The 10,553-nt window shown below is 39.6% G+C and overlaps 1 protein-coding gene across 21 annotated transcripts in view; it reads left to right on the top strand.

Moving 5' to 3' along the window:
* Nucleotides 1-10,553, top strand: part of SYNE2 (spectrin repeat containing nuclear envelope protein 2) — a 313,751-nt gene that overhangs the window by 71,548 nt on the left and 231,650 nt on the right. For all 21 annotated transcript variants that reach the window (XM_082386394.1, XM_082386392.1, XM_082386388.1 and 18 more), the window contains exons 3-7: nt 3,649-3,710; nt 4,677-4,772; nt 4,861-4,938; nt 5,028-5,120; nt 10,226-10,407. In XM_082386394.1, the coding sequence (XP_082242520.1) occupies nt 3,649-3,710; nt 4,677-4,772; nt 4,861-4,938; nt 5,028-5,120; nt 10,226-10,407 (511 nt within the window). The remainder of the gene's footprint in view (nt 1-3,648; nt 3,711-4,676; nt 4,773-4,860; nt 4,939-5,027; nt 5,121-10,225; nt 10,408-10,553) is intronic.

Here is a 10,553-nt window from a genome sequence, read left to right as displayed (position 1 = left end):
ATGTGTAAATCACTGAGCTATAACTAATTTCAGCCGGTAATACAGAAAAAATGTAATGGATTTAAAAAGTTAAAGGAGAAAATCCGATGAGGTTAAGTGCATCTTTAATTTCTACTCAGTCACAATTGCAAACACCCTAAAATTCCATTTACTCAGATTCTTTTCATTTTCTCAACCTGAACTCTCATCAGATTAAAATATTTTTGAGAACTCAGACTAGATGTCATGCCAACAATTTCAGTTCAACTGTGTTAGAGAGTAATAAGGGAGAATGGGTAGAGTCAAAGGAAAACAATGTATTGGAAGGTAGAACGAGCATCTTTTAAAAGAAGGAATGTAAACACATAGAAGTAGATTTGACCTTCTCAGTACAGCAAATAAAATATAACAGTACTAATAGTTAGTAAAATTATTGTTATTCCTACTCTTTTAGCAAATATTTGCTTAGAGCCTGTTCTGGGCCTGACTCTTCTAGGCCCCTGGAATATATCACAGATGAAACATCTTGCTTATGTGGTGCTTACCTTCTATTGGGAGGACAGTAAGGCATTAAATGATAAACATACTACATATATAGCTTACCTAGAATGTTAAAGGTGGTAAGTACTGTAGAAAAAAAATCAAGCAGGACAAGAGGGAACAGAAGTGGGGTTGTTACAGTTTAAAATAGGATGGTCGGAATAGATCTTACAGATGAGTGCCATCACTCTGGCTGCTGTGTTGAGAATAATATTCAGAGGGCAAGGCTGGAAGGAAGGAGACCTGTTAGGAATCTATTGCAGTAATCTGGGGAGAGGTGGAGGTGCCTTGGGCCAGTGGTTGTAGTGAAGGTGGTGAGAAGTGGTCATATCCTGAATATATTTTGAAGGTGGACGTAAGAGGATTTCCCGAGGCATTGGACATGAAGTGTGAGAGAAAGGGAGAAGCCAGCATGTGATGGAGGAGGAAGACAGAGAGTATAGGGGCCTGCAAGCAGAAGGAGAGAGTGATCATCTGTACTGAATGCTGCTGATTGCTCCAGAAAGATGAAGACTGAGAATCGATCACTGGTTTTAGTGGGGGCGGGGGGGTCATTGATGACCTCGATTCATGGTGACCTTGATGAAAAAGTAGTTTCAGCGGAATGGTAAGGGCACGATTGGTGTGGGTTCAGTTAAGAGAGAAGGAGGAGGGGACCTGGAGACCATGAACATAGACAAATCTATTTGAGGAGTTTTGCCACAATGGACCTATACCTGATGGGGTCAAGAGAGGGTTGTTTTTTGTTTTTAGTTTTAGATGGGCGAATTAATAGCATGGATCAGTACTAATGGGAATAGTCTTGGGTGGGGGAGAGGATAATACAGGAGAGAAAGGCGTAAAAGGTCCTGGAGTAGCTCCAAAGGGATGAGACCTGGTGAATGAGTGAAGGAAGGGATTGGCTTTAGGTCTGAGCAAGGCTGGCTCACCCATGCTAACAGGTTGGAGGCAGAGCCTTTTGACAGGTTACTAGACAAGGGAGTAGATGATCCCTAAGTGTCCTGGGGAAGCAAGGTCTCAGCTGAGAGTAAGGATGGGAGGGGAGGCGTTGGGAGTTTGAGAAAGAAGGAGAGGGTGTGAAATTGCTGTCTAGAGGAGTGGGAGAAGGCAATGTATTATGACTTCCAGGCAGCATTGAGGGCCTACGTGGTGGTCACGATGAGACTGGTCAGCAGTTACGGATTTCCTTCCAGCCACATTCAGCAGCATGTGTGCAGGTATGAGTGAGCAGAGAGTAGTGATGAAGAGCACACAGCAGAATGAGAGGTGCAAGGGAGTGTTTGTAATAATTGATCGTGGAATTTACAATGGATAAGGATGAAAGGAAGGAGACCAAGGGGGCGAGGGACAGTGTAAAACTGGAAGAATTGGTGGCTTGGAGTTGCTGATGGGCTCCAAGGATTGTTGGAGTTGAGACTAATGAGAATGAACTGAAAAGATAAGGAATGATGTTCAGAGATGGGGATGCATGAACTCAAGATCATGAGTTGTAGTTATTATTAATGACAGGATCAGGGTATAACCATGACAGTGAGTGGTTGAGGCAGGGCAGAACACACATTTATTGGAGAAGAATTCAAGAAACAGAGAGGCCAGAAGGTTGGAAGTTTCATCAGTATGTGTATTGAAATTACGAAGAATTAGGGGTCACATGGAAAAAGCAACAGTGGGGAAGGAACTAAAACCTTTGAGCAATGATGAGGAATGACAGAGGTAAGTAGATGACTGTAATAGTGGGGACTGTCTGATGCCATGAGAGTTAAAGCTGGAGCATTTCAGGGACAAAGAGACTGGAAGATGATCTGGAAGTAGCAGCGAAGAGCAAGGAACTAGTGGTCCAAGGTCTGCAAGAGAAAGCAATGCTGTCACTTGGGAGGGCTGTGGGGAAAGCAGAGTTCTGGGTTAGGGTGGAGGTTCAATTAGAGCAGAAAGGTGAAGAGGGTAGTGGGCACATAGGGGATTTTGCTGATGGTCTATTATCGATTTCAGCATCAGTGAAGGGTTTCAGGAGTTAAGGAGAGGTGGGAGATGAGAAAAATTGGGGGACGTGCAGAGTCTTTTGGAAATTAGAGCGAGAATGGAGGGGGACCTGAGAGTGTGTGAACTGTGTGTGTGTGTGTGTGTGTGTGTGTGTTGACGGTGGTAAGCAGGGACAAAGGCACAGTGAGATGAGATCTGGTGAGCCCGCGGTAGGTGGTGGTGACAAGGCTGTAAGCATTAGACACAGGGAGGAGTGGGTGTTGGGATTGCTCTCACCCCTGTCCAGTAGGATGAGGAGATCTGGGGAGATGGAAGGACAGTCCTGTGTGCAGGGTAACCCCTGGCCTCAGGGTTAAGGGTGTCTGCTGGAGCCGAGGGGGTAGAAGGTGAGGGGAAGAATGGTGTCGGTATGGAGCTCTCTCCTGCCCTGGGGAGGAAGGGAAGATATACACCGAGTGTTCCGATCTTTCCCTGGACTCCTGCCTGGTTAGTAAGAGTGAGAGCTAGCACTTCTCCTGTGTTTCCTTGGTGCCAGGGTCTGTTCACTTTGAGTGAACCACTAACAGTCTCTAGCGGTGAGTGCTTCTCACCTTATTCCACAAGGAACCTGCCCCACGTCACACAGCTACTCAGTAACAGAGGCAGGATTTGAACTCAGGTCTCTCTGACTCTAATTGCAGCTGATTTACTGTTAATTCAGTGACAATATATTCTTCATGATAAATGTCAAGACTAAACTGCCACGACTTTATGAGCCCTTTAAAATGTATTCAGATGTTCTGGGTTTATCTGAAGTGCCGTGTGGTGTTGGCTTAGACTGCAAGTCCATTTGGATTAGAAACCCTTTTTTTTTCTTCACAGGTCCTTGTACAGCGCTGTCATGTAGGGGCTAATTCTTTTGTTGGTAAAATATTAAAAACCGTTGTCTCTTGCAGTTAAACGGTGGCTTTGAAAAATATCTCATTTCAATGTGCTATATTTCCAAAGCACTTCTTGGACAAACACCTGAAATTTAAACTAAGTCTAGAACGTTTATAAGATTGTGAGATACACACACATACCCAGAGTGACAGACCTTTGAAACGTTGATTTGTTCAAATGGTTTCTGAGGCTTCTCGTTTTCTAACTGCTATTGTCCTTTTTAAATAGCTGAACAGGAAGACACTCAGAAGAAAACCTTCACATGCTGGATAAACTCACAGTTGGCAAAGGTGAGGAAAAAGAGAGCAAATCAAGCTATAAATATATATTTAAGTGATTCCTCCTGTTCGCTCAGTTTTGGTCCCCAAAATGGCACTGGTGACATGTAAAAGGTTGAAAAAATGTGCTGAATGTCACCTTGATCTTGTTTTGATGTATCTGTTATTCTTTCCCAACACGAAAAGGGGGCATTTTTGTTAAGGATATGGGAGACAGTACTGGAAAATATTTAAAGCAGTAACATCTCTTTTATCAAATGAAATTGTAACAAGAAGTCATATATATTGAGTGTTATGTTAGACACTGTTGTAAGTACTTTAAATGTACTGACCACTCGTCATGTTTCAGTGACTTCACAACATCCTATGAGACAGATAGTATTGTTCGTGTTTAAAGAACAAGGAAACTAAGGTACAGAGACGTTGTGTGACTTCTCCAAGGTCCCACAGCTTACAAGTGATAGTGCTGGGATGCAAACCCAGGCAGTCTGGACCCAGAGGCCTTGATCTTAATCTCTGTGTTATCTTGGCCTTCAGTGATCCAGGTGCCTGGAATAACCTAGATACCAAATGAATGAGCCTCTTCTCCCAGGCTACCCATCCCAGCACAATGCTCGTCATTCTAAAAAGAGGAAATTCGTAAACAGGTTACTCCAGAAATGTAATCTCCCCAGATGGGTCACTATTGGCTGATTCTGAGCATCCTGAATGCCACTTCACTGCACAGGTTTTAAGCTCTCAGTGAAAGCTGAAAGAGTGTTGTGTTACTGGAAATTTGCTGTGAGATAAGTTCACTACTTTCCTTATCATGTTTTGATGTGGAACTTTGTGTGTTTTCTACATTCTGTTAATTAAGAAGAAAATCACTACTGAATCTTAGCTTTTGCAAAGATGCAAAAGCACATTTATGAGATGCTTAAAGTTATCGTGTTTTTGGACCAAAGTTCCAATGATTACTTTTCTTGTGACCTTTTGTAGCACACCCCTCCCTCAGTTGTATCAGACCTGTTCGCAGACATTAAAAAGGGGCATGTCCTCCTGGACCTGCTGGAAGTACTCTCAGGACAACAGTTGGTAAGCTTTTAAAACAACATTAAGAAATTTTGTGGATTAAAAAAAAAAATCACATTTCTGAGTAATGTATTTTGCTTGAATTTCATAGCCTCGAGATAAAGGATCTAATACATTCCAGTGTAGAATCAATATAGAACATGCCCTGAGATTCCTAAAAAACCGATCAGTGAGTATGAAATTCACATGAAAATTCATTGGGGAGATAAATGCTGTGAAATATTTTCTCCTTTTAACATGTATTTCTTTTTTTTCCAGATCAAGCTAATAAATATTCACGTTACCGATATTATAGATGGAAACCCATCCATTATTCTTGGCCTAATTTGGACAATTATACTGCACTTTCATGTAAGTAGTTTGATGATATGAAAAGTATTCCTGTTCTAATTACCAGAGTATGAAATAAGTGTAATGCAATAAGTGTGTCTTGATGCTAGAGCTTCTTCCAGAAATAGGACCCTCTGGAATCTTGTCAGGTGGAAAACATATAGCAGACCCTTTGCCACTTATGTTATTCTTCAATTGAAAATTGAATGCTGAATTATCATGATATCCTGTAATATCCATGGTATCAGCACCAGTCTGAATAGAACTTGCCATGGTAAATTTTTGCTTATTATTGTTTATTCACTCTGTCAGAAGAGAAAATAGGAAGCTTCTGGAGTAAATTCTTAAAAATTAACCCATTAAACTTGGTTAAAGCTCCCTATTTTTGAGGTCCTTTGTCTAATCTAATAATCCTGCAACATCTAGTTCTGTCCCAAGACTGACTCATAGCTTTCATTTCATTCCCCAAATATTTTTGAGCACCTACTTTGTGCTAACTTTTGTGCTAGGACAGTAAGAAAATAACAGGGGGAACTTCCCTGGTGGCACAGTGGTTAAGAACCCACCTGCCAATGTAGGGGACACGGGTTCAATCCCTGGTCCGGAAGATCCCACATGCCGTGGAGGAACTAAGCCCGTGTGCCAAAACTACTGAGCCTGTGCTCTAGAGCCCGTGTGCTGTAACTGCTGAGCCCCACATGCTGCAACTAATGAAACCTTCGCACTCTGGGCCCCATGTGCCGCAACTACTGAGCCCGTGTGCTGAAACTACTGAAGCCCACGCATCTAGAGCCCATGCTCTGCAACAAGAGAAGCCACTGAAAAGAGAAGCCCGCGCACTGCAACGAAGAGTAGCCCCTGCTCACTGCAACTAGAGAAAGTCTGCACACAGCAACGAAGACCCAGTGCAGCCAAAAAAAAAAAAAAAAAAAAAAAAAGAAAGAAAATAACAGGGAATAAGAAGGTTATAGTCCTGACTTTATGACACTTATGATTGATAAATACATTCTTTCAGGCCTGGGATTTTGAATTAGTGTGTGTTTTCTGTAGCTACTTAAAAAGTTACATGTTCATTATCTCCATAATTACTTTAAAAATAACTTTAAAAATTATATGGGAAACAAATGCTTAATTTAGGAAAACTAGAAAATAACATAACTAATTTATGTAAAATTTCAAACATACAAAATGAGACTTTATATCATTCCTGGATACCTATATTTGTAGTTATAGTAGAATAACATACATGAGGATGATGAAAACTAAATTTAGTATTTTGGTTTTCTTCCTTTGGGAAAGGAAGGAAATGGAATCGAAGGGGGAAAGACAGAAGGCTCAAAGTGTATTTGTGTTTTATTTCTTTAAAAAGTTATGAACCAAATGTGGTAAAATGTTAAAATTTGATAATTCATAGGCATTTTTAATATTTTTTCATACTTTTTAGGACATTTGAAATATAATTTGAGATTTCAATATAGATAATGAAAAGAAAATAAAGTTATCTGTAATTCTGCCACTCACAGATAACCACTTCAATTAATTTGGTGTACAGTCTTCATGACATATACAGTGGGAATTAATATATGTATTCATGTATGTATGTCTTAAACAAAATGGGGTCATGCTATCCATTACTGTTTTCAAGCTATTCTAATTAAAATTTCTGAATTTATATGTACTTTAATGGAAGTATGATGTTCTGTTGTAAAGCACTGTTGTTTCATTAATGGACAGTCAGAATGCTCACAGATTTTTATGACTAAGCAATTCCAAAAAGACTACCCTTAAGATAAAACTTTTGCATATAATCTTAATTATATCCATGGGCCAAATTCCTAGAAACGGCATTCTTGGGCCATAAGGTTTGCAAAATTGTAGCTTTTTAAAGTTTTGTTTTGGGCTTCCCTGGTGGTGCAGTGGTTAAGAATCCGCCTGCCAGTGCAGGGGACATGGGTTCGAGCCCTCGTCCTGGAAGATCCCACATGCTGCGGAGCAACTAAGCCCATCCGCCACAACCACTGAGCCTGCGCCCTAGAGCCCGCGAACCACAACTACTGAACCCGCATGCGACGACTACTGAAGCCCACGTGCCAAGAGCCTGTGCTCCGCAACAAGAGAAGCCACTGCAATGAGAAGCCTGCGCACCTAAATAAAGAGTAGCCCCCGCTCGCCGCAACTAGAGAAAGCCCGCACGCAGCAACGAAGACCCAACACAGCCTAAAATAAATAAATTTAAAAAAAAAAGAATCAATTTAAAGTTTTGTTTTAATATTGTAAATAAACTTTTGTTAAAAGTATACGATACACAGAGAAAACTGCACAAATCTTAAATGTAGAGCTTGATGAATTTTTGTAAATTAAAGACATCCACATAACCACCATTTAACTGAAGATAAGATGATAGAATATTGCCAGCCTCCCAGAGCCCCCAGGTCTTTCTCCCAGTCACTACCCTCCTTCCCTAAAGATAACCTCTACTTTGATCTTTATCATTGGTTAGTTTAGCATCTTAAACTCCATATAAACGGAATTATAACTGAATTATTTTGCATACACTATATAATAGTCTTTTCTACCTGACTTATTTCACTTAACATCATGTCTGTGAGATTCATCCTCTTGAGGCAGGTATCAGTGGGTCTTTCCTTTTCATTGCTGTATATGAATATACCATTGCATGAATATACCAGAACTTATTTACCATTCTACTGTTGATGGACATTTCTTTTGCTGCCAATTTTAAGCTATTACGAATAAAGCCGCTAAAAACATCCTTGTATATGCCCTTTGGTGGTACAAGCCCTTATTTCTGTTGCATATTTATCTAGGACTGGAACTGCTCGGCTACAGGGCATGTGGTCTTCAGCTTTAGTAGATACTGCCAAACAGTTTTTCAAACTTGTTCTGATTTACACTGTTACCAGAGTTTGAGAGTTGCTTGCTCCAATCCTTGCTAATACTTGGCGTTAAAAACTTTTATTTTAGCTATGCTGTTGTGTGTAATGATTTATAGAAGTTTTAAAATGTATTCTGGATACAAGTTCTTTGTTGGGTATATATAAATTGCAAATATCTTCTCTGACTCTGTGGCTTGCTTCTCAAATCTTTAATGAACAGACATTCATTATTTTAATGTAGTTCACATTTATCAGCTTCTTTTTTTTTTGGTGGCTAGTACTTTTTATGTCCTTTAAAGAATTCTTTCCCTTTTCCAGTACCATGAAGATATTCTCTTATGTTATTTTCTAGAATAGTTCTGTCCAATAGGACTTTCTGCAATGATGGAAATGTTCTGTATCTGCACTGGACAGAACAGTAGCCACTAGACACTTGTGGCTATTGAACACTTGACATGTGGCTAGTATGACTGAGGAACTAACTTTTAAATTTTATTTAATTTAAATTTAAATAGCCACATGTGGCTAGTGGCTATCATATTGGACAGCACATTTCTAAAAGCTTAATCATTTCACATTTTACTTTTAGCTCTACAATCTTTCAAGAATGAATTGATTTGTTTGAGTATGTTATGTTAAGGCAATTAAGATTTTTTTTTCCATACAGCTATCCAGTTGACCCAACACTAATTATTGAAGAGACCATCATTTTCCTACTGCCCTGTAGTATCACCTTTATAAATCAAGTAGTCATATAGGTATGGCTCCATTTTCACATTGTCTATTCTGTCCCATTATTTATCCTTGTACCAATACTATACTACATTAATTTCTGTAGTACAGTCAGTCTTGATATCTGATAGTGTGGTTGTCCAACTCGTTCTTCAAGATTATCTTGGCTTCTTTGCTCTTTGCATTTCCGTATATATATATTTTTGAGATGTAATTGACATATACCCTTGTGTAAGCTTAAGGTAGATAACATGTTGATTTGATAGTCATACAAATTTTATAAGTAACTTGTTAATTTACACACACGCAACCTGCTGGAATTTTAATGAGGATTGATTGAATGTATAGAATCATTTGGAAAAAGCTGACATCTTTTAAATAATGCATCTTTTAACCCATGAAGATAACATTTCATTTTTGTTCTGTTCAAAATATTTTCAAATTTTCATTATGATTTCTCATTTGACCCATGGGTTCTATCACAATCTATGGCTTAATTTCCAAATATTTGGAAGTTTGTTATATCTTCATTAGTACTGATTTCTAGCTCAGTTTCAGTGTGGTTGGAAAATATAATCTGAATTATTTCAGTCCTTCAAAATTGCTGTGGCTTGCTTTATGGCTCAGCATGGTCAATTTGGGTAAATATTCTATATGCACTGGGAAAGAATGTTGATTCTGCCGTTTTAGGTGCAATGGGGTATGCCGACCAGATCAAATTTGTTCATTGTATTGGTCACACCTACTATTATTGGTTATCTGGTGAGTCTGTCAATCATTGAAAGAAGTGTACATCTTGCAATAATACTTCTATTATGTTTCTGGATTTATCTTTTAACGTTTTCTGTAGGTATTATCATATTGCTCTCCAAAAAAATCTGAACCAATTTACGTATTTCTAGCTTCTGGTACTCACACCATCACTGACTGTTATCTTTAAAAAATTTTTGCCTGTGTTATGTATTAAAAAAATTGTTCTCTTGCTGTATATATTTAGATTTCTGAAATGACTAATGAAGTTATTTTTCACATACTTAAGGGCAATTTTTTCTTGCTTGGGACTTACCTCTTCGTGTTTGACTATTTTTTCCTGTATGTATATTTGTTTCTTAATGGTTTACAATCAAGGATGCATTTTAATTGACCCAGTCTCTCCAGAGAGATTCTCGACTAGCAGTTCAGTTTGGCTCAGTTCAGTTTTGATGGACAGAGGTGGAGCACCAGTGAAGTGCTCTGTAAGCATGCTGCGGGGGGTGAATAGATGCCTGCCCTTGATGTGGAACGCCATATGCTTGGGTGAGAGCAAGTCCCAAAAGCCAATGTGTAGCCCCAGATGGCAAATGCCATTATTCAAAGGTTTGTCCAGTGCTCATTTCACCATGAGTAAACTGTCACTCTTATACAATAACTTTTAGGTCTTGTTCTGGCTGAAGGTTTTGCCTCAGTGCTGCTAACCTATGATTCCATACACGTTAACGATTATTATGTCTTCCTTAGATTGAGGAGCTTGCCCGGACTCTTTCTTGCAATTACAATCAACCTTCCCTGGACAGTGTGAGTGTGGTCGACTCATCTCCTACCTCAAGTCCTCCAGCTAAGAAATGCTCCAAAGTCCAAGAAAGATGGCAGACGTCTGCAAAGAAAGCTCTTCTCCAGTGGGCTCAGGAGCAATGTGCCGTGTAAGTAGTTTGCTCCACCAGAGGAGACACACAGGGCAGCTGTACCCACCAACACAACCTTACCGACCTCCAGGTCTGAAAATCGGGCCAAATAGGAGTAACACCCACCTGAACGCTTCCCTCTCATAAAAAGCAAATGCTCGCTC

This window comes from Balaenoptera borealis, assembly GCF_965194805.1.
Source record: "Balaenoptera borealis genome assembly, chromosome: 3".
Taxonomy (NCBI): domain Eukaryota; kingdom Metazoa; phylum Chordata; class Mammalia; order Artiodactyla; family Balaenopteridae; genus Balaenoptera; species Balaenoptera borealis.
This window is presented reverse-complemented; position numbering and strand designations above follow the sequence as displayed.